The 23,259-nt window shown below is 40.9% G+C and overlaps 1 protein-coding gene across 3 annotated transcripts in view; it reads left to right on the top strand.

Annotated features, from left to right (window-relative positions):
• Window positions 1-23,259, top strand: part of SLC35F4 (solute carrier family 35 member F4) — a 170,414-nt gene that overhangs the window by 109,641 nt on the left and 37,514 nt on the right. Inside the window, exon 1 of one of the 3 annotated variants that reach the window (XM_087728103.1) lies at window positions 16,267-16,396. The exons of 1 other annotated variant lie outside the window; for it this stretch is intronic. In XM_087728103.1, coding sequence (XP_087584229.1) covers window positions 16,321-16,396 — 76 coding nt within the window. In that variant the 5' untranslated portion in view covers window positions 16,267-16,320. Of the gene's footprint in view, window positions 1-16,266; window positions 16,397-23,259 lie in introns of those variants that run through there. One more of the 3 variants, XM_087728096.1, reaches the window with a different exon arrangement.

The raw sequence follows: 23,259 nt of genomic DNA, 5'->3' as shown, positions 1-23,259 counted from the left end.
TATTTTCTTAGGCGAGGAGAGCGGAAATTGTGATCTTTTTGAGTTGCGGTTTGGGACGAACGGAGTTGGGAGGTGCGTGGGAGAGGGAAGGGCAGCGAAAGTTTAATTAGATTACCTGGGGCTAGAACGCAAGCTGATGTTTGTTTGAGTTGCTATATCAATATAAGGTTAAGAAAGATTGGTCGGAGAATCTTCAGGAAAGTGGAGTAAACATGGGAGGAGCAATGAATGTGGATAAAATATATATGTGGATATGGATAAAGGCAGGGTGGAAGGTAAAAAATTTATATGTGGAGGTGGGTAAGGATAGAAAGGGAGGTGTTGGAAATGAAAAATGAAAGAAGTATTTGAGTTTAATGGTGTTATAGAAAGGTTTGGATATTTGGATAAAAAAGAGATAAATTAAAGGTCTGAATAGATAGACAAAGCAAGGAGACTTTTAGTTGGGGAATTCTAATTGATCAACTTACCTGGCTCTAATACAGTTTGAAACCCTGCAAGTAGCAAAATAATCGAAATTTGGAATGAGTCACATTGTTTAAGATTTACAGATAATGGGAAGCTGTGTTAACGTAGTGGGTTTATTGACCCTTTTTGTTTCTTTCTTCTTTTTGTGTGTGAGTGTGGGTGTTTTTTTTTTATTTCTTATTTTCTACTATTTTTCCTTTTTCTTTTTGGCTTTACTTTTATCTTATTTTTTTAATTTTAAAGTTAGCTGGCCTTATTATACTCAAATGTTTGTTAAAGAATTATGCCGGGCATGGGACCTGCGAAGCCGTAAGGGGGTTAGGGAGGGGGGATTATAGGGGGGAGGGGGGAGGGTGGAATTACAGTTTCAATCCTTAGAACAATAAGAATTCACTTGTGTACTGCGGCTCGTTTTTCTTTTTTTTTCCTTTTTTCTTTTTCTACTTTTATTGTAAAAAACAAATTGAATTGTATGGATACACCAAAGTGAGGAGAAGAGGGAAAGAGAAGGGAGAAGTAAAGAGGGAGTGAGAGGGAATGTAAGGAGGGTGAAATGGAGGGAGGGGGAGATGTCTGAGGGGGTAGGGAAGTAGAAGAGGGGAATGCTGGAGGGGTGAAAGGAAAGTTGGAGGGGGAGAAGAGAGGGTGTATGGGGGAATGAAGTGTTATGTTGGGTTTTTTTTTTCCTTTTTTCTTTTTTTTATGCACAGTATATAAGTGATTGTATAAAATGAAAATGAAAATGAAATAAAACATTATAATGAAAAAAAATGGATTGGAAGTTGATAATCCTATTCAACTCTTGTTCCCAGCAGCTGGAATGTGGATTAAGCTGCCTCTGATTCAGGGGGTAGCATATAATCAATAAAAACAGATAAACTCCTACATGAACTTGTCAAATCACCTTCTAGAGCTACCTAAATTGATGGCTACTACCATATCTAATGAGAGCGAATTGCACAATTTAAGTGTAGGAGCATTCAGTTGTTTGGCTGATTTGGGCCCTGGTTAATATTTAAATGGGAAATGACCTAAGACCCCCAATACTACACCACAAAGTTGAAAAATCATCTTTTAAGAATGCAGCGGCAAGCTATTTCCATAATATTGCTAAGAAAATTGCATGGAGGCAGACCTCGGGAACTGAGTTTAATTTGATGATATATTAATCTTTAGTGTTATGTAAATTCTGAGTGAGTGACCCTAACAATAGAAAAACAAAGAATGAAAAATGTTTTCCTCACCATCAAAATACTAAGCAGTTCTGTTTGGCCTCACTTCAATTGCTTTCAATTGATATGAAAAAGCAACAATCACTGTAATTTTCTCTAGAAAAGCAATTGCTTTAGCATCTCAACTATTTTGCCCAGTCTTTCTTGCAAAACTGCAATGGATCTACAGTAAGCTTTTTGAGATGTGGTCAATCACAACACGGCACAGCATTTCAAGGATTTTTTTTATAATATAAAGGAATTATTATTTAAACCTGCCTCATAGCCCCTAAAAAGTTAAGCATCCATGCCTTGCACAACCACCGTACTGGGTCTTATTACAGGATTTGATGAATTAGCATACAGGAAAGAGATCCAGGAGTTACCCACATGGTGCTCAGAAAACAACTTGCACCTAAACATCAGCAAGACCAAGGAGATGATGCTAGACTTCTAGAAGAAGATAGAGGAACTTGCCCCACGTTACATCAATGGGGGGGGGGGCTGTGTGAAGAAGGTCTCTTCTTTCAAATTCATGGGAGTCCATCTTAGTGGAGATCTCACACAGAAAAATAATACGATCCAGGTGGTCAGGAAGACTCAACGGAGACTCCATGTTCTCAGGATCTCCCAGAAAAACAAGGTGGAACAATGACTGATGACCTCCTTCTACCAGTCTATGATAGAAAGCGTCCTCACATATTGCATTGGTTTGGTTTGGTTTAATTTATTTGTATGCCGCCCTTTTCTCTGAAGGGACTCAGGGCGGCTCACAACTCAAAAGGGAGGGGAAATACAAACAAGTTACAAAAAACATAAAAACCATACATAGTTAAAAGCACAACAATCATACATTCGAAGTGGGGCAGCAAGTCTTTAGCCCCAGGCCTGTCGGAACAGCCAGGTTTTAAGGGCTATGCTGAAGGCCTGGAGGGTGGTGAGGGTACGAATCTCCACGGGGAGTTCGTTCCAGAGGGTCGGAGCAGCTACAGAGAAGGCTCTCCTCCAGGTAGTCGCCAGTCGACACTGGCGGGCTGATGGAATTCGGAGGAGGCCTAGTCTGTGGGATCTAATTGGTCTAGTGGAGGTAATTGGCAGTAGGCGGTCTCTCAAGTACCCAGGTCCAATACCATGAAGGGCTTTGTAGGTGACAACTAGCACCTGCGGTAGGGTATGCTGGCTTGACAGCCACAGATAGAAAGACATTACAAAGAGTGATGAGTACAGCACAAAATATCATGGGCTGTCCCCTGACCTCACTAGATGAAATTGCTAGGACTCGATGTCTTAGCAGGGTGAGGAAAATCCTTAAGGATGATTCACACCCTTCGTAATTCGTAATTTAATAAGTTTATATGCCGCCCAATCCCGTAGGACTCCGGGCGGCTTACAAATACGAGATAAAGATAAAAATAACAAATAGGGGAGAAAAATGAAAACAGTTTAAAAACACAATATACATTCGGCTTAGCTGGGGGTTGGACCTAATTCATAGATCAACAGCCCCAGGCCTGCCGGAACAGCCAGGTTTTGGTGGCTTTTTTGAAGGCCGTGAGAGTGGGAAGGGTCCGGATCTCTGCGGGCAGATCATTCCACAGAGCCAGAGCAGTTATAGAAAAGGCTCTCCCCTGAGTGGTCTCCAGTCAGCATTGTCCGGTCGACGGCACCCGGAGGAGGCCTAGCCTGTGGGTTCTTATCGGCTGTTGGGAGGTATGTAGCAGGAGGCAGTCTCTCAGATATCCAGATCCAAGGCCATGTAGGGCTTTAAAGGTAATCACCAGCACCTTGTAGCATGTCCGGAGACCAATCGGGAGCCAGTGCAGCTCGCGGAGGATAGGTGTAACATGGGGGTACTGAGGGTGTAGACTTTCACCCCCCCCAGGCTAATAGATGGAGAGTCTGGACTATCCTTGGGAGGAAACATCAATAGCCACTCGGTCTTGTCTGGATTGAGTGCCAGCTTGTTCACTCCCATCCAGACTCTAACAGCCTCCAGGCACTGGCACATCACTTCCACTGCTTCGCTGAGTTGGCATGGGGCGGACAGATACAGTTGAATATTGTCCGCATATTGGTGGTATTTAATCCCGTGCCGGCGAATGATCTTTAACATGTAGATGTTAAATAGGAGGGGGGAGAAGACCGAGCCCTGCGGCACCCCATATGTAAGGGGCCTAGGGGTCGACCTCTGTCCTCCAACCAACAACGACTGCGACCTGTCTGAGGGGTAAGAGGAGAACCACCGTAAAATGGTGCCTCCCACTCCCACCTCCCCCAGTCATCGCAGAAGGATACCATTGTCAGCACTTCTTTACTCTCCTACCATCGGGCAGGAGATACAGAAGCACAAGCTAGTTGAATGAACAGGCTGAAAAATAGCTTCTATCCGTGGGCTGTCAGACTTCTGAATGCAGCATAACACCATAACTATTTAGCATGATAGCCTTGCAGGGCCAGCTCAACGTGCAACAACATGTCTACTGGTGCAAAATAATATATTGTTATGTTATGCACCAGTGGTGGGTTTTAATTTATTTTACTACCGGTTCACTCACGCAACGCTTCTGCGCAAGTACAGAAGCAACTGGGCAGAACCTCCCGCCGCTGCTATTACCAGTTCACCCGATCCGGGGCGAACCGGCAGAAACCCACCTCTGTTATGCACACAAACACACACACACACACACACACACACACACACACACACGATTGTGTGTCTGTTAGCATGATCTATTGGGCTACATTTTTTTTTCTTTCACTTACGAGATATTGAGATGTATTTTGTGTTTGGGGAGCTGCACTAAGGGGCTCATCCAATCTCATTGAACACAGGTTGTGCATTGACAATAAAGGTTTGAATTTGGATTTGGATTTGAGATGAGATGATGGTATTGATTAATGATGCAATTAAACAGAGGCAAAAGCTGTAATAAGGTCAGCATGTACCATGCCTTAGGCAAATTTGGGAGGAGTTGGGAAAACGAAAACCCTTAATACAGTACAGCAGTTTCCCTTTGGAAAGTTTCCGAGATGGTTTCAAATTGCAGAATGAGAGGAGATGATGGAAGAATCCCAATGAAAACAAACTGATACTGTTTCGTCCCTTCTTTATAAGGCACTTTTCTTTCAACGTTTTCCTTTTTTCCACCCCATGACTGTGGTTACTTGGGCTCTCATCTTGAAGTGAAGTGTAGCGAAGGATCATTTCAAATTCATTTAAGGATCCCATCTCTATGGGACAAAGACAACACTGCTTTGATCCCCTAAGCCACTTCAGGTGGAGTGGTAATTCTTACATAATTCAACTCCAGCCAGCCAGATTGGTTTCAGTCAATTTCTCCAGCCTCCTCTTCTGATTTTACATTGTAGCTAACATATAATCTGGTTCTTTTCCTTTGATAAAGCCCACTTGGCTTTGCTGTGTTATCTGCAATGTGGCAAGAGAAAGAAAGATTTCAAGTGAAAAGTATTAGGGAGGATTAGACAGAGATTAAACAGGAATTAGAATCAGAAAGCAAGAGGAAAGGAAGGGAAGAGAAAACAGCCCTAGATGGAGTTTCCAGGAAAAATTAGTGCTAGCACTAACCTTTAGGTTAGTGTTTCTCAACCTTGGCAACTTGAAGATATCTGGACTTCAACTCCCAGAATTCCCCAGCCAGCATTCGCTGGCTGGGGAATTCTGGGACTTGAAGTCCAGACATCTTCAAGTTGCCAAGGTTGAGAAACACTGCTTTAGGTTATCTTTGATGTTGGATATAAGGCTAAAAATATCATAAAATTAGAAAAGGCCATATGTGGTTTTTAATTTTTCCCCTTTTATGATCCTTTTTATATTGTACATATTGTTATACATATTGGACTGTGCCATAATGGCATAGTTTGTTTCCTTATTTTGGCCTAGCAAACAAATGAAGTTTGTTTCCTTATTTTGGCCTAGCATGTTACCTCAATCAAGGAATTGTTTTGTAAAATGTGTAAAACCTTCTAGCAAGGATGCATAAAGTGCAACCCACCAGCGTTCCTTTTGTGGACTTAGTGCAGGAATGTCAAACTGGCGGCCCATGGGCTGGATGCGTCACGCACAGGCCACGCCCACCCCAGCTCCGCGAATGGGGAAAATGTTGCGAAACATCACGTGACGGCAACGTGATGCCGCGAGTTTGAAACCTGGATCTTAGTGGATAGGTTCAAAACAGAGGTCCTTTGTTTCCGAATAAAGGGGGGTCTTGAAACTTGTAGATGTTTCAGCTAGCCATTTCAGTTTTGGGATTCCTGAACTTCCTTCCTCAAATGGGTCCTCCTAGCCTTTTCTGCTATTAGTCCATAGCCCTTAAATTGATGGAAATTAGGTAGTCTTATTATGACAGGGAATTCCTTTTTTTTCTGATGCAAAGGCTGTTTTTGTCCTTCCATGGCCTTTCACCTAGGGCTGAGAGAGAGTGAATGTCAATCATGGAAGCCATCTTGGGGGTGTATGTGTATGGAATCGGGGACCCATCTAGCCATAATAACATTCTTTTTTCTGAGAGTCAATGAATCCTGCCCTGCACCTGGAGTGGCGCGACTGGGAGGCATCTCCAGTTGGGACTGTCCTTTGATTTGGGCCATGTGATGGACATGTGGGTGCAGGGGAAGGGACTTGGTCTTTCCTTTTGGTGGGGGAAACCTGGAAGCTTCAGATTCGGGTTTTCCCAGATGTGTTAATAAGACATCTCTAATGAAATGGAACTTTGAGGAACTTCTAGCCTTGGAGTCTTCTTTCGTTGGAGGTGTTACTTGGAATCCTGGCCATAAAATCCACCAACTGGCGTTGTGCCTAAAGCAGGGCAAGAACTCAGAGTCTCCCTTTTTTTCTAGCCCAGTCCCTACCAGCAAGATCAAGACTTGTAGGCGATATCAAAATTATGGAGGTAGTTCTACTTCATCTGCAGTGATCAGGGATTCAGTCAGAGTCTATATAGAAAAGAAGCAGCATTTTCTATTTACAGAATAGGCAGATGACAGTAGGAAAGAAAATTCATGGCGATCCCGGTCTATGGTTTCCCCTTTCCAATTGGAATGATGGCTAACCATTTAGGGTTAGCATGATGGGCATAATAGTCTATTGCAGTGTTAAGGTCAGTGGTGGTTTCCTACCGTTTCGGACCATTTTGGCCAAACTGGTAGTGGTATGGAGGCCTGGGTTGCTGGAACTGGCAGTGACCCAGGCCTGCCACACCCCTGAACTGCTTCTCCGGGCAGTGCCATAGGTGTCACCATCTTGCTTTCTGCTTCTGCACATGCATGCCAGAACCCAACCCTGGTTAAGGTGTTGTCCTAGGACTGAAGAGACCTGGGTTCTAGACTATCCTCAGCTATGAAATCTGACTGAGTTACTTTGAGTCAGTTGGTCCAAACTACCTCACAGGGGGATGGGATGGAGGAAGAGGAGGAGGAGGAGAAGTATAATAACACTGGAAGACAAGTAGCATAGATATTTAATAATTCATTACTATTGATATTATTCTGGGCTGTCTTGAGCATCTGGGAATAAGATGATAACAAGCAAGCAATGCACCTCAATGGAAATGAAATTAAAGATGAGTTTATAGCATGGAATTGACTCTTCTTTAAAAAGGGAAACAAATCATTTGAACAATATCCAATAAGAACAGCTATGTGATTTTTGCCATTCAAAAGTATATTACTTTGTCTAAGCTTGAACTTTTAGTCAGACATACAGTATAATAAAAAGTAATATGTCTCTAATGAGGGGTACTGAATTTCTGAAATATATTTAAAATATAATTGCATATTGTACAGTTTTCACTGTTCTTATTAAACTTTGGTTCTGAGAAATTACTTCTCCATAGACATCTGGAGATAAGACACTTCATAAGTACAGAATTGGAAAAATTTAAGTGGTTTTGTCATTTGCCCCAGATTAGTTCATTAATTATTTGACATTCAATTACAACTAAATTATGCCTGCTCACACATTCCTCCTCTACAGCTAATAATAATAGAAACTCAACTATTCTTTATTATGTCCAGCAGTGCAATGCTGCAAACTTGAAAGTAATAATATAGATTTCTGCTTTGTTGATGCTGCAAACTGTCTTTCCACTCAGTTTATTCACACCATGCACTATTGTCAGTGAACAGCTAAATTACTCTTTGGAGGAAGTTCAGAACCAGAGAACAGCCCTGCTGGAGAAGGAGAAACCCCATCTTAGTTTAGCATTTTGTTTCTCACATTTTGTCAGTTGTCTTTGGGCTACTCAAAAGCAAGACTTGAAGGCATCTTTCCACCTCGTCCTCCTGCCCCAATCTGGAAGAAACTTTGAGTCTTTCAAGACCAATAGCCCTTGTAGACATGCTCTCCATAAATTCACCCAATTCCATTTAAAAAACTGTTCAAATTACTGGCCCTGTGTTAATGAATGTCACAAGTTAATTATATGGTATGTGAAGAGCATATTATGAGTGTATTAAGAACCTTAAAATCTCTGTTTAAACAAAAGAGTCCTATGAGATAACCTTCCACTTAAAATAAATGGCATATTAAAGAGTTCTGTTCATCAAAGACTGCTGGGAGGCTAATATTTATATTACTCAGAGTTTTAAAGGAAGAGGCTGCAGTCACCCAGTAGAGTTTTTGTACTGTATTCAGAAGTTGTAGGTTCAAACCTTGACCAATCCAAATTAGGGGACTGGAGGCTAAAACATATGAAGAATGGTTGTTGGAATTGGCTATGTCTAGTTTAATAAAAAGAAAAACTAGGAGTGACATGATAGCAGTGTTCTAACATCTCAAGGACTACCACAAAGAAGAGGGAGTCAAGCTATTCTCCAAAATACCTGAGGGCAGGACAAGAAACAATGGGTGGAAACTAATCAAGGAGAGATGCAACTTAGAAGTGAGGAGAAATTTCCTGACAGTTAGAACAATTGATCAGTGGAACAACTTGCCTCGAGAAGTTGTGAATGCTCCAATACTGGAAATTTTTAAGAAGAGATTGGAAAACTATTTGTCTGAAATGGTGTAGGGTTTTCTGTCTAAGCAGGGGTTTTTGACTAGAAGACCTCCAAGGCCCCTTCCAACTCTATTATTCTAAGGCTGAAAAGACTTAGTACAAGCTGGTGCTATTGTCAACATAAAGTAAATTTCTACATTTCTCTCCCAAATGTATAGAAGGAAGAAAAGGGGCAAAGACCTTTCTGCATTGTGTTTTAATTGTTTAATCATTTTTATGATTGCTCATCACCAACAATCACTGCTTCAAGTTGAGCAGTTATACAAATTAAATGAATTAATTAGAAATAAATAAACCATGTTCTACCAAAAGGAGCCATAGTTGAGAAGGCGTATTTCCATGATCCCTGTGGGTGACATTCCCTGAAAGAAAGCATGCAGAGGCTGCCTATTCTACCAAATCTTCTTGAACTGGAAAGAAGCCGTGGTCCCATAGATTTCCACGATCTAGAAATGATTGTATAATGAATACACACATGCACCTTATGCACCTCAAAGCTGAAGTGCAACAACTCTACACTCAATTTTTAATTTGAAAGCATTGCCAAGAAAAGATCCTCTTTAATCAGATTGAATTAGAAACTGTAGAATGTTTTAGATGAGAGGAAAGAATTTTGATAAGGAAAAAAGCCAATTCTGTGATCCAGAGCTGATGAGAGAAGCCCGCCGTTTTACTTTCTCACTTTATTTCTGATGGAGACCTTGGGGAAAAGAGGAAGCTGCTGCTGGCAATAGGAATTTCACTTCCGATATCGAAATCTGTAGTGGCCAACTACTGAATTTGTCAGGGTTCCAAGTAATAGATCCATTGCAAGCAAAAACTCCGAGGCAAGTGGATTCCTCAAAAATAGCTTTATTGGAAATATCAAATTGACACATATCTGGTGAAAACCAATTCTGAAAGCCACCTTGGTCTTCACCTATTGTAATTAAAAGTAAAAGTTTTTCCCCAACCCCAAACAATCAGTAACATGGCCCAATCAATGCAGTGTCCACTGGTCTAGTGACATCACTCCTCCTTCCCCCGGCCAGGTGTGAAAACGTCCTTGGTTCCCAAGAGAAAGCATTTTATTTGGACTACACAACTCCAGCTCTCTCTACTCCCCCATCCCTATCCCTCACTCCAGTGTGGTGGCACTGAAGCTCCAAGACGGCTTCGGCCAGGCCAGCTTCAGGGTTGACAGAATTTTTTACCACTCCCAAAATGGATAGAAATGGGGAAGAGTGTGCGAATTGCATAGTCACTGGAACAATCTGCAAATTATGCAGGCTTAATTTCAAAAACCAGTTGGACCTTATTCAAACAATCTGGATAAAGATGTGAATAGCTTAAAACTACTTGCATTTGTTTTCTAATACTGCAGGAAAGTTGACTTGGATTCCCTAAAGTGTAACTTTCCTGCCTGCCTGTAATCATTGGGGCTCATTGGAGTACTCTAACTTAGGAGCACCCTGACAGAAGATATAATTGCTTTGTTAATTTAGTAATGAATTTTTAATGCTTTTTTTTCTCTTTGTTTCTGTAAGCTTTCTGGAAAACTATGCTGAGTGGTGGCATAGAATGTTCAAAAATAAATGGCTTCATAGTACTAAATTGTTATTAATATAGAAGAAGGTCAAATGGCATTAAAGTTGCTGGAGGAAAGCTGTCTGGAATTTGAATCTTCTTTAGTTATTATTTAGTTATTAAGAGCCGAGGTGGTGCAGTGGTTAGGGTGCAGTACTGCAGCCACTTCAGCTGACTGCTAGTTCTGCAGCTCGGCGGTTCAAATCTCACCGGCTCAGGGTTGACTCAGCTTTCCATCCTTCCAAGGTGGGTAAAATGAGGACCCAGATTGTGGGGGCAATATGCCGACTCTGTAAACCGCTTAGAGAGGGCTGAAAGCCTTGGTAATATATAATCTAATTGCTATTGCTAACTGCTATTGCTATTTAGTGCAGGATCTGCTGGATGAGGGAATAAATGGGGAAATCATCAAATTTGCAGATGACACCAAGCTAGCAGGAATAGCCAACACTCCAGAGGATAGGCTTAAGATACAGAAGGATCTTGATAATTGGCACTATCTAATAAAATGAAATTCAATGGCGAAAAGAGTAAGGTTCTACATTTAGGCTAGAAAAATGAAATGCACAGGTACAGTATAGGTGGTACCTTGCTCAATAGTAGTAACTGTGAGAGGGATCTTGGAGTCCTAGTGGACAACTATTTAAATATGAGCCAGCAGTGTGCAGCAGCTGCCAAAAAAGCCAACACAGTTCTAGGCTACACAAACAGAGGGATAGAATCAAGATCATGTGCAGTGTTAATACCACTTTATAATGCCTTGGTAAGGCTACACTTGGAATACTGCATTCAGTTTTGGTCGCCACAATGTAGAAAAGATGTGGAGACTCTGGAAAGAGTCCAGAGAAGAGCAACAAAGATGATTAGGGAACTGGAAGCTAAAACATATGAAGAACGGTTGCAGGAACTGGGTATGTCTAGTTTAATGAAAAGAAGGACTAGGGGAGACATGATAGCAGTGTTCCAATATCTCAGGGGTTGCCACAAAGAAGAGGGAGTCAAACTATTCTCTAGGACACCTGAGTGTAGAACAAGAAGCAATGGGTGGAAACTAATCAAGGAGAGAAGCAACTTAGAACTGAGGAGAAATTTCCTGACAGTTAGAACAATTAATCAGTGGAACAGCTTGTCTCCAGAAGTTGTGAATGCTCCAATACTGGAAGTTTTTAAGAAGATGTTGGATGGCCATTTGTCTGAAACGGTATAGGGTTTCCTGCCTAGGCAGGGGGTTGGACTAGAAGACCTCCAAGGTCCCTTCCAACTCTGCTATTGTATTGTATTTTTCTGATGTCCAACTATCATTTACTCTCTTTTAACTTACAATGCAACTGTTGTACACAACACAATTTCCTAATTTTTCTGGTGAAAGTGCCTTGGAAGGTGTTAAATAGAGGCTAGATGGCTCTTGTTGTGATTGTATTTTCTGTATAGTAAAGACAGAAGGATGAGATAATCTAGTGAACTCTTAGCATGCCTTACCTTCCAGAAGAAGAGGAAGAGGAGGAGAAGGGAAAGACAACTTGTAAATATATACATAAAACTAGTAATGAAGTTGATAGTGTGGAAAAAGTGTGGGAGGATTGTAAATGTAAAGTAGAAACCTGACCTAAAACTAGCCAGAAATACTTGAAGTAATTTTTTTCTTTTCTTTTCTTTTGTATATTTTATTGAAAGGTATGTTTACTAGAATCTTTAAGGCACATTGTTAATTGGCCTCTCCCAATTCATATGTGAATCCCCCCTCCCTCTCTGTGTGTGTGTGTGTGTGTGTGTCTCCCCTCCCTTTCTCTGTCTCCTCTCTCTTCATCCTCTTTCTTTCTTTCTTTCTTTCTTTCTTTCTTTCTTTCTTTCTTTCTTTCTTTCTTTCTCCTCTTTCTCTGTCTCTCTCTCTCTCCTCTTTCTGCTTCCCCCCTCTCTTTACACCCCCTCTCACACCTCCAGAGACCTATGAACGTATCCAATTAAGGCTTAGGACAACGCATCTGATAAAATGGATTTTAGTTTATAAAGTTAACCAGTTAGTCTTAGTTGCTCTAGATATGATTGGTAGTTACATTGTATGAAGTTGACACAGAGTGGCACATTTTGTTGCATTGGTGGGGTGGGGTGGGGAGGACACAAGAAAAGTCTCTTTCACCTGCCCTAGTCAGGAGGTGCAAAACCAATCTGGTTATTTTGACACAAAGCAGAAAATCCCTCAAACCTCTTCTCTATCATTAACTGTAACACACAGCAACATGAGTTGACATAAATAACACTTTGGGGTGGCTGGCTCAATATCGCTCTTAAAAAAGGGCAGTTTAGATTTATCTGAAAATCAATCCCATTATTTTCTCCTGAAATACAGAGTCTTGAATGAACTTTCTTAGAAAAGCATGCCATTGGAAACTACTTCCTGATAGATATAGAACCACTGTTTCTATATAGGGAAGATTCTATGGTTGGTCAGAGAAAGGAAACTAGAAAAGAAAATAGGGAGAAGATATAGAACCCAGACGAGGCACTGTTAAATGGAAAAGTGGGGGAAGAAGGGGAAAACAGAAAAGAAAATATTAAATATATAAGTATATAGCCAAAAGCGAGAGATAAAGGGGAGGAAAATATAGCTAGGATAGATTAGCGAAGGTAAGGGAATAAGAAATGATATCAAATTATATTTGGGTCTGTGGAAATACCATCCCAAGGAAATATAAACTGAGGCCGAAAAGAGACACCTACAATAATAGAAAAGAAAGAGAGAAACGAAGAGAACATGAAAGGAAGATGGGGGAAAGAAGAAAGAGGCAAGGAGAGGAGGATGGAAGGAAGAGGAAGAGAAGGGGAGAGGGTAGGAAGGGAAAGAGGAAGAGGAGGAGTGGGAAAAAGGCAAGGGAAGAAGGAAGGGGAAGGAGAGGAAGAAGGAAGAAAGTAGAGAAGGGAGGGAGGGAGAAAAGAAAGGGAAAATGAGGTGGTGTTACAACAGGAAGAAGGGATGGTAAATAAAGGAACCCAAATTGTATATTATAGCCCATTAAATGAAATAATAAATGTATAAGAATGATAAATGTACAGAAGAATAACAACTATGTGAATGTATACTTAAAATGCTATGTAAAAGAATAAAAAATAAAAAAAATTCTCAAAAATAATAATAATAGAGCCACTGTTTCCAATTTAGTGCCCATCAGATAGTTTGAACCATATATTTCATGTTAGCCTGGCCTTCGTCCATATTGCTTGGAGATTATTGAATTTGAAGCACATGTAGGTGGACCCCAAAATGGAGAAGGCTGCTGTATGGAAAGTTCAGGCATAACCACGTCTTCTCCAACCTCATACCCTCCAGATATTTTAAACCATAATTCTCATAATCTTGGAACTCTGTTAGATGTAGTGCCGTAAACCTCTGGAGGATACCCAATTGGAATATAAGAAATGGATGTGTGAAATGTGCAATTCAACACCAATAACTATGACTAAACAAAAAGGACATATGACTGGGAAGTTTGATGTGTGTGGAGCAGGGGTGTCAAACTTGATTTCAGTGAGGGCTGCATCAGAGTTGTGTTTGACCTTGGGGGCCCGGAGTGGGCATGGTAGGTGTGGCCAGCTCAACGTCACTCGTGTCGGGGGGCACCTGCAGTGCCCCAAGTGCTCTGCCAGAGAAAATGGGCTCCTGAGCTCCATTTTCAGCTGCGACGGCCTCCTGCAACCCTCTGCCAGCGTAAACAGAGCTTGGGAGGGATGCATGTGGCCCTCCCGAGCTCCATTTTCACTGGCAGAGTCACCACGAGCTAATCCTTCGCTGTTTCCAGGGCGGCCCCACGGGCCAGACCTAAGCACCCTATGGGCCAGTTCCGGCCCTCGGGCCTTGAGTTTGACACCTCTGGTGTAGAGTGTTCATATTGTCCATCTTACCATTGCAGCAGGCTCAGTTGTGTATTACAGAAACCTTGGCACATGTGGATATAGTCCAATAGTATTTTCTTCCAAGAAATTGAGCATTGGTTGTCTTTGTAGGGTTTTTAACAAGGCATGGAAATCTGAGTTTAAATTTCTGTTCAGGTGTATTTGTAATGTTGAAGGTATTTTACAGCCCTAAATTATGGCTATGGCAAGCATGAACAAATTATGAGTTTTCTCTGCTCTTAATTTCCCAGGTTGCTTTTTACCATCTCAGCTAATGTTTGCCTTTATCCAGAACATATGGACTCATTTCCAAACAAAAACTAGACAGCAGTTATTCTTTTTTCCCCTAAGAGTATGTGGGATTTATGTGGGCCTGGAAACATTTTACGGCTAATCTTGAAATAGTATGCTAATTTCCCATATTGTGAATTATGAATTAAAAGACTAAGTATGGGTAATCCTCGACTTATGACCTCGACAGAGCTCAAACTTTCTATTGTTAAGCGAGACATTTTTATTAAGTGAATTTTGTCCCATTTTATGGCCTTTCTGGCCGCAGTTGTTAAATGACTCACTGCAGTTGCTAAGACTATAACACGGTTGTTAACTGAATCTGGCTTCCTCGTTGATTTTGCACGTCAAAAGGTCACAAAATCTGATCACATGTCCCCGGGACATTGCAACCGTCATAAATATGAGTCAGTTGCCAAGCGTCCAATTTTTGATCATGTGATCAGGGGATGCTGCAACAGCCATTAGGGTGAAAAACTGTCACAAGTCATTTTTCAGTGCCATTGTAACTTCAAACAGTCACTGAATGAAGTGTTGTAAGTCGAGGATTGTCTGTACTTAAAAGAGGGGTTGCTGAGCTGGTACCATGTTGGATATGCAGACATGTAAAACCTTGCTTGCTTGATGACCTTGATTCAGTACTGACCATCACTGACCTACCTGACAGTATTGTAAGAGCTGTGGTGGCACAGTGGTTAGAAGGCAGTATTGCTGGCTAACTCTGCTCGCACAGTGTCAGGAGTTCGATTCCTTCAAACCTGACCGACTCAAGGTTGACTCAGCCTCCCATCCTTCCAAGGTTGGTAAAATGAGGACCCAGATGGTTGGGGGAAATATGCTGACTCTGTAAATCGCTTAGAGAGGGTTGTAAAGCACTGTGAAGCGGTGTATAAGTCTACGTGCTACTGCTATTGTTGTAAAGGTAATATTGCAGGAGAATAGCTGTGGTGGTGAGACTCATACGTGGTTTCTGAACTCCCTGTTGGAAAGAAACGGTGTGCTCTTTTTTCCCCTTGCACTTTTTTACCTTTGCTAGTGGTCATTTTTATTCGTACAATTGAGAGAATCAGAAACTCATCTACTCCTTTGTACCTAATCATACTTTTTATGATTATTTAGTCCCCCCCTTTTTTTAAATAATGGGGGCTTGTTTTGGCTTCCCCTGAGAAAAAAAATTCTGCTAAGCTGAAAACGTAGAGGGGTTTATTTCACGTTATGAGATCCCTCTCAGTACCCAGTTAGCTGATTTTTGATGCAGTGCTGGTTTTCAAGACTTCCCTCCCATCCCATTATATTTGACTAAGCAGCAGGAAGCCTTCCCCACTTTCCCTCCCCCACCACCAGTATTAGACCAGAGAAAGGTTTACAAGTTTAGTAGATGCAGCCCACATAACCTCTCATACGTTTCCGTAGCACGAAGTACCAGTAAATTGTACTGTATTTCATCTTTCCCTGCTGTTGTTGCCAAAGGATCGCGTGCCTGGTTTGTGGGCATAGAGAGGAACACTGTTTCATGCCAAAAGGTGCTGTCTTTCAGGAGGAGTTTACTCCGTCTTAGAAGTTGAAGGAAGGTGTATTTGGCAATACATGTAGGGTATTGTTTTCTGAACTGCCGGCCGTGTCAGACCGACACCGAATGCAAGAGAAAAGTATTGGCTTTTGAGGTCAAGCCTTGTTTGCATGTGTTGCAAATGGTTTCCCCGGGAAACAGCAGATCTGCCCTCCAAGCTTGCTGCAGCATCTTCCGAACAGCATCTTGTCTCTAGACACAACAGAGAGGTACCTTTTGATATTGGGGGGGAGGGGGGGCAACAAAAAACAATGTGGAGGGAAAATGCGGAGAAGAGACCATAACATCTGCGAGCGGACGTTTCCAGAGAATGAAGAAACATACATCGAGAGTGGCACCGTTAGAACCTTTCAGTCTTTCCACATTAAATTCACCTAGATCAGACGGTAAATGCAATTTTATTTTCCTCCTGTGTTATCTTACCCAAAGAAAGGAATTAGCTGCCGTTCTGTTCTCTCTCTCTCTCTCTCTCTCTCTCTCTTTCCATTTTTTCTTTTTGAGCCCATCTCTTCCTTTGAAAGATGACCATTTGTAAAATGTTTGAAAATGTAACTAAAAGATTTTTTTAAAGATTGGGATTAACAGCCCCCTAATGTCTGGTTTTTACGGTGTATAAAAACTGTTTTATGGGGAGGGGGAGAAAGAGATTCAGCTGAGGGAGGAAAAGTTGGTTGCCTTTCATTGTTAGTTTGCAAAGTGCTAAACCAGCTCACCCAGTCTGCCTGTGTCATCCAATAGTATTTCAGTATAAAATCTTACCATTTTTCTCTGTTTGAAATGCTGGATTGTGTCACGACAGTCTCCGAAGATTAGCTGCTTATTTGGAGGGTTCGTAGTTTAAAATAGCATGAATGTGCAGGGGGGGGGGGAGAGAACCAAGACGTCTTCCTTCAACAATACAGCAATCAATGACTTTAATGCGGTTCTAAATATGAAGGCAGGCAATTACTCAGGGAGGAGATTTCATCCTTCAGGTACTTTCTGTTCCACCTGTTTGCAGGTGTGTCTGTTGGTTATACATATTACTCCTCTCACTGCTCTTTTTACCACAGAGTTGCAGACTTCTCTGAAGGAGGAATGTCCTCCAATTCCAGCTACCAGAGATCTGAGCAATTTTGACAGCAAGAGAGGCAGTCAAATATCACTTAAAGCAGTGTTGGCAATTACTGACTATGGGTTTGTATTCATAGATGGGCTTTTGGTATAGGATCAAGTTGGTATTGTTTTTGCTCAGGGATCCATTTTCCCCTTTAAAGTTGCCCCCCTATCCGTGGCAAGGTCCCTTGACTGTAATTGCTACAACAGTGAGTACCAACTGCAATTTTCTAGAGAGCCTAAATATAAGATGACTTGGTGGATTTACATAAATGTAGTACAGAACTCATAATCCATGGGATTCCCTGGTGGCTGATGTTAAAACTGATTTTCCCAGAGGATGTGAAGTGGGGTTGAAAGCAAATATATCAAAGATGCTTGGACCAGGGAGGTCTGTATTCAAATTTAGTGAGAGAAGCTTATGTAAACTTTGTTTTTTAAATGCTTAACATTCAGGAAAGCAAAGAAAGTCTAGCATATAGGAAGGAACTTGAGCTAGTTCTTCACCAGGATGAACACATACATGCAGAATTATTTATCAAGCAGGGAACAAAGTTTTGCTAAAGTCCGGGAAGGTAAATATATAAATTTTGAGTCATCAGCACACAAGTAATCGTGATAATTAAAACCGAACTTGTTCACCAGCATTGGTGCCACAGAGTCATTCAGGATACTTCCAGTTCAAACTAGAAACAGAGTCTGGTTTACAGCATTGGATTTATTTATTTTTGATGACAAGCACAACTCCTAGCTAGTTCATTTGTATGGCAAGCAATGATTTGCTGAAAGCAAAGAGATAACCGAGTAATCTGTATTGTTCATAGAAGGTGAAAAAAAGAAGCATAGTTCCAACATTCCTCCAGAATAATAATTATTGTAGGGTTCCGTGTTATGTTTGATTAAAACAAATGAGCATCCTACTTACACTAGATATGAAAGGTTTCAGGTTAGTTTTGGTTTTGAGTTTTAAGATGGGGTTTGATTTTTAAAGTTCATGACGGTTGTGATTTAATTCTTCCTTCTTATGTTGCATTATTATATGGGGTCCTGCTTTATTTAAAGTCAGGACCACCTTAGTAAAATGCAGGCAGGGCCTTGCTTGCTGTTGCTCCAAGGGTTGTGATTTCTCAAAAGAGGCACAAGCTCGGTCAGGACTTAGAAGAAGAAATAATAGCAATAGCACTATAACACATAGACTTATATACCACTTCACAGTGCTTTACAGCCCTCTCTAAATGGTTTACAGAGTCAGCATATTTTCCCCAATAATCTGGATCCTCATTTTACCCACCTCGAAAAGATGGAAGGCTGAATCAACCTAAATAACTTTATTAGCTGAACCTTTTGGACTGGTAACATTTGATAGCTTCCAAGTAAATGTTAAGACTTTTAAAGGATAAAATGGCATTAAAAAAATGTTAGACTTCTTAAATAGAGTAGTCTTAAAGTTGTTAAATAAATTGGCCCTTGTAGCATCTCTGCAATATAACCCAGATTGTGTAATGTAAAGATTTTATGTAGAAATAAAATAAAAAAAACAACAGAAGCACAAATTGTGTGCTGCAAGGATCCTCAGCCTTTTCTCCATTTGAACTGTGCTGTTTATGTCTGACTCTGCTAATTTCTTGGTCTGATGGGCAGACTAGCAAGAATTAGCACAGTGATGCCAGCAATTGCTTGCTAGATCAGACTTAGCCTATACTCATTTAGATGAGTGTACTGTTTCAAACAGTGGTCATCCAGGCATCGGAACAGGAGAAATAGAAAAAAAAGTGAGGGCAGGCCACAAGGATAGAAATAAACACAGCTGCATATCTTTTTCAACTGCACCCATAACTCAAGGAATTACTTGTCATAAAACAGAGTAATAGAATTGGATGGGACATTGGAGGTCTTTTAGTCCAAACCCCTGCTCAAACAGGAGACAGTCTAAATTGATTCATGATTATCCTGTTAGGGTGGATCTTAATAAATTTGTTTAAAAGACAAGTTGTACTGGAATCTGTGGCAAGGTAGGGGACTATTATACCAAGGACCAAGGAAACTTCTTTGTTGCTTTTGCCATCAAAATCTGCAGGAACTACAAAATACATTACTGTACAAATACACCAATGGTTAATTCGCAAAACAAAGGTCTTCTTTAAGTATGCAGCATCCAGAAAGGAGGGATGGATGGCAAGGCAGAAATGTGCTGACAGAAATGGGAGCTTTTTGGCCAAGAAGTCACCTTTAAATTGGGAAATGTGTTTTTACATCAGATAAATTTGAAAGACGCTGCATTTTGATGAAAGTACAGTAGAATCATAGTGCGGGAAATGGCCCTGTGTCAGGCCTGGAAGCCATCTTTTACATTGGTCTCCTGGTCCATTCCCCTGTCCAGAGTTGGCATTCTCTGACTGTCTTGGAAAAATGACTAACCAATCTTTGAAAACCGCTAGTGAAAGAGCCCTTATATTTTCAGAAGGTAGCTATTCCACTACTGAATAATTCTCACAGTCACGAAATTATTCCTTATTTTGAATTTAGATCTCTTTGTAAAGCTTCTGTGTTTCTTTCCTACCCCTTAGCCTTCCCTTTTGTAGGTTAAACAATCACAGCTTTTAAAACCATTCTTTACAGATTTTAACCTCCAAGCCCATTATCATCTGTTGTTGCTCTTTGCATTCTTCCAGTTCTTTAACATCCTTCTTGTGGACACAGTATTCCAGGTACAACTCAACCAAAATAGAACTATTACTTCCCATGATCTCAACATGAAATTTTTCTTGACGCAGCCTAATGATTCAAAGGATTTTTTTTTGGCAGCTATAGCAGACTATTGGTTCATGCTTAACTTGTGCTGTACCAGGACAACCAACCATTCTCCTCAACATACGTAGCTTGATTATGTTCTGATTTAGAACTCAATGTGCTTGCCCTTTAGGAATTATTTTTCCAAGTACTTGACTCAAACTTATAATTAGTTAAAGTAGGGAGTAAAAAGGATCTAGAAAAAGACCATTGAAAACTACTTACATACTGTTTCCAAGAAAACTACATGAATTGTATGTTCATGAAGCAACTGGCACTAAGTCTAGGCAAAAAAAGACCTTTCTTTTCCCATTTGTTGTATACACAAACACTAGCTGAATACCCATACTTCGTGATGAAATTATGCGATCAGGCAATGCAGGAGAAATCCGGTTCACTCCTGTTCAATCTGTTGGCTCAGTGATGGTTGGTGATTGAAACACATTAGGGAATATCATTCCCACCACCTTGAGTTTGGAAGCAGTTCCATAGGTGGAAGGCATAGACATTTTGGTGAGGTACCGACGTTTAGTACTGTAAGGAGCTCTAGATCGCTCCTGAATGAAGGAGTGGAATGTCTGCCAGCTTGAACTGAGGTAATGGAATGTGAGGCAACTGGCAGTTGGAACAGAGGCCTTTTCAGATGGGGAGAGGGAGTAGAATGTCTAACTCCTTAGCATCAGAGTGTTTTAATATAAGGCAACTGGCAGTTGGAACATAGTTCTTTGCAGGTGGGGAGGGGGAGTAGAACTCTTAGCATCAGAGTGTGTTAATTACTGTATAAAAATAGTAATGATCAGATGGTCATTTTGACAAATCCTTTCTTAGCGAGCACCTAGATGCCAAGAGGAACATATGTGCCAAATTTCAAGTTTGTAGGCTTTATGGTTCTGGAGATTTTGTGATGAATGAATAGTATTTGCCTTTAAATATATAAATATAGAGCCACAAAAAAAGCCAGGCTCAAAAATTCATCCAGTAAATTGAGATAGGGCAAAGACATTTCTCTTTTACCGGTAGTCCTTGACTTACAACAGTTCATTTAGTTGACCATTCAAAGTTGCAATGGCACTGAAAAAAGAGACTTATGAAAAATTTTCACACTTACGGCCATCGCAGCACCCCATAGTCACATGATCAAAAGTCAGATAGCAGCAATAGCAATAGCAATAGCAGTTAGGCTTATATACCGCTTCATAGGGCTTTCAGCCCTCTCTAAGCGGTTTACAGAGTCAGCATATTGCCACCAACAATCCGGGTCCTCATTTTACCCACCTCGGAAGGATGGAAGGCTGAGTCAACCCTGAGCCGGTGAGATTTGAACCGCCGAACTGCCGAACTAGCAGTCAGCTGAAATGGCCTGCAGTACTGCACTCTACCCACTGCGCCACCTCGGTCAACTGGCATGTATTTATGATGGTTGCAGTGTCCCGAGGTCAGGTGATTCTCTTTTGTGAGACTTATGACTACAATTTAGCTCAAATTTCTGTTGCTAAATGAGATAGTTCTTAAGTGGGTTTTGCCACTAACTTAACAACTGCAGTGATTCACTTAACAACTGTGGCAAGAAAGGTCATATAATGGAGCCAAACTCACTTAACAGCTGTCTCGGTTAACAACACTAATGTTGGGCTCAACTGCAGCTGTAAATTGAGGATTATCTGTAGACACTTTGTGAAAACTTCTCCTTCTGTCCATAGATTGGCTGCCCCAGTAGCTGAAATTTACACTCTACTATGCCATCATGTAGTTTGCTTGTTTATGGTTTTCCGAGTGACATGAAACCAATCTATTTTATGTTCTTCAGCAAAATGAGGTTAAGCAAATCAAGAGCTACACTGTATAGCAGAAACCCCAGAGAATTTCAAGATGAATGGCTTAAGCAGAGAGAACATAACGTGTGTTTTTCATGCAGAAGCTCCCCCATTTCAACTGTTTGTGAACAATCAAGTAGCAAATTGTCCATGTCAGTTTTCTATGCTCCTGGTGGGTGACTAAAAAGTCAACTGTCTTTCTGGCCTTGGTGACACTTTCATTGTCAGTACAAACTGCCAGGTGACTTCCAGAGGGCCTGGAGTAATAGAGGGCATAGGACTAAGAAAAGTTAGAAAAATGTGCTGGAATATGGTAGTTCTCCTTGATGGTGAGAACACATCCCTGCAATGGCTTAAGTTAGAGTAGTTGAAAGAGTTTTCTCGGGTTTTCTAGGAGCTATGATGAAATATTCATAACCACTTGCTCTTCAAACATGAAGGAAGAAGGTTGGTAGAGAAATCAGAATCTCTAAAGTAATGACAGTCTCCTAAGAGCAGTCTGGAGGCCCTTTGCTGTTTTGGACATAGAAGACAAGGGGGGGGGGGAAGGATTGGCAACATTTGTCCTGGATTTGTAAACATCTAAGATTGTTCTGTATGTGAAAGGAGAGGGGAAGGAGCTACCACACAGCTCAGACAACTGGTTCAATGTCTGTTAATCTTGCATTTCCTCATTCCTTCCAGTTCCTCCTGAGTTGAATTCCCACGACACATATCACTATCTTTGCAATTCTCGGTGTAAATGCAAACTGTCTCTTTTAATTATGTGAACATTCTTTACAGATCAGCTTTAAATTTGCCTTACTTGCTTTTGTTTTTTTAAAATGAAAGTAAGAAAAACCCAAGTTTTCTTTAGAATTCACCTGTGTTGTCAGTTATGAATATATTTTGTTGCATCGGGAATTATGATGGGGAGGGTTTGCAAATACACTCTTACAGTGGCAAACAATGACACACGCAATGCTCATACAACAGGACCGTTTTCTGAGTAGTAACTGTTTATTCTAAAGATAAAGTCCCAGGAAGTGATTTGCTATCATGTCTTCATTTTCCAGTCTAGCCTACTGAATAGCTGTTGTGTCTTGTGGTAATGAATTCCACAGGTTAATTACATGCTGTGTGAAGAACTGTTTCCTTATGTCTTTTCTAAATCTCCTTTTAATCAGCTTGGTAGGCTATTATCTGTTAGTGTCCCATCTAGAATAGAATAGAATTTGATTGGACACACAAGGAATTTGTCTTTGGTGCATATGCTCTCAGTGTACATAAAAATACAAGATACATTCATCAAGAATCATAAGGTACAACACTTAATGATAGTCATAGGGTACAAATAAGGAAACAATCAATATCAATATAAATCATAAGGATATAAGCAACAAAGTTACAGTCCTGCAGTCATAAAAGGGAGGAGATGGGTGATAGGAATGATGAGAAGACTAATAGTAATAGTAATGCAGCCTTAGTTTGACAGTGGTGAGGGAATTATTTGTTTAGCAGAGTGATGGCCTTTGGGAGGAAAAACTGTTCTTGTGTCTAGTTGTCTTGGT

Source organism: Thamnophis sirtalis, unplaced genomic scaffold (assembly GCF_051295495.1).
Source record: "Thamnophis sirtalis isolate CommonGarterSnake01/CBP01778 unplaced genomic scaffold, rThaSir2_p1.2 scaffold_1, whole genome shotgun sequence".
Lineage (NCBI taxonomy): Eukaryota > Metazoa > Chordata > Lepidosauria > Squamata > Natricidae > Thamnophis > Thamnophis sirtalis.
Note: the sequence above shows the minus strand (reverse complement) of the source record. Positions and strands in the feature narration are given on the sequence as shown.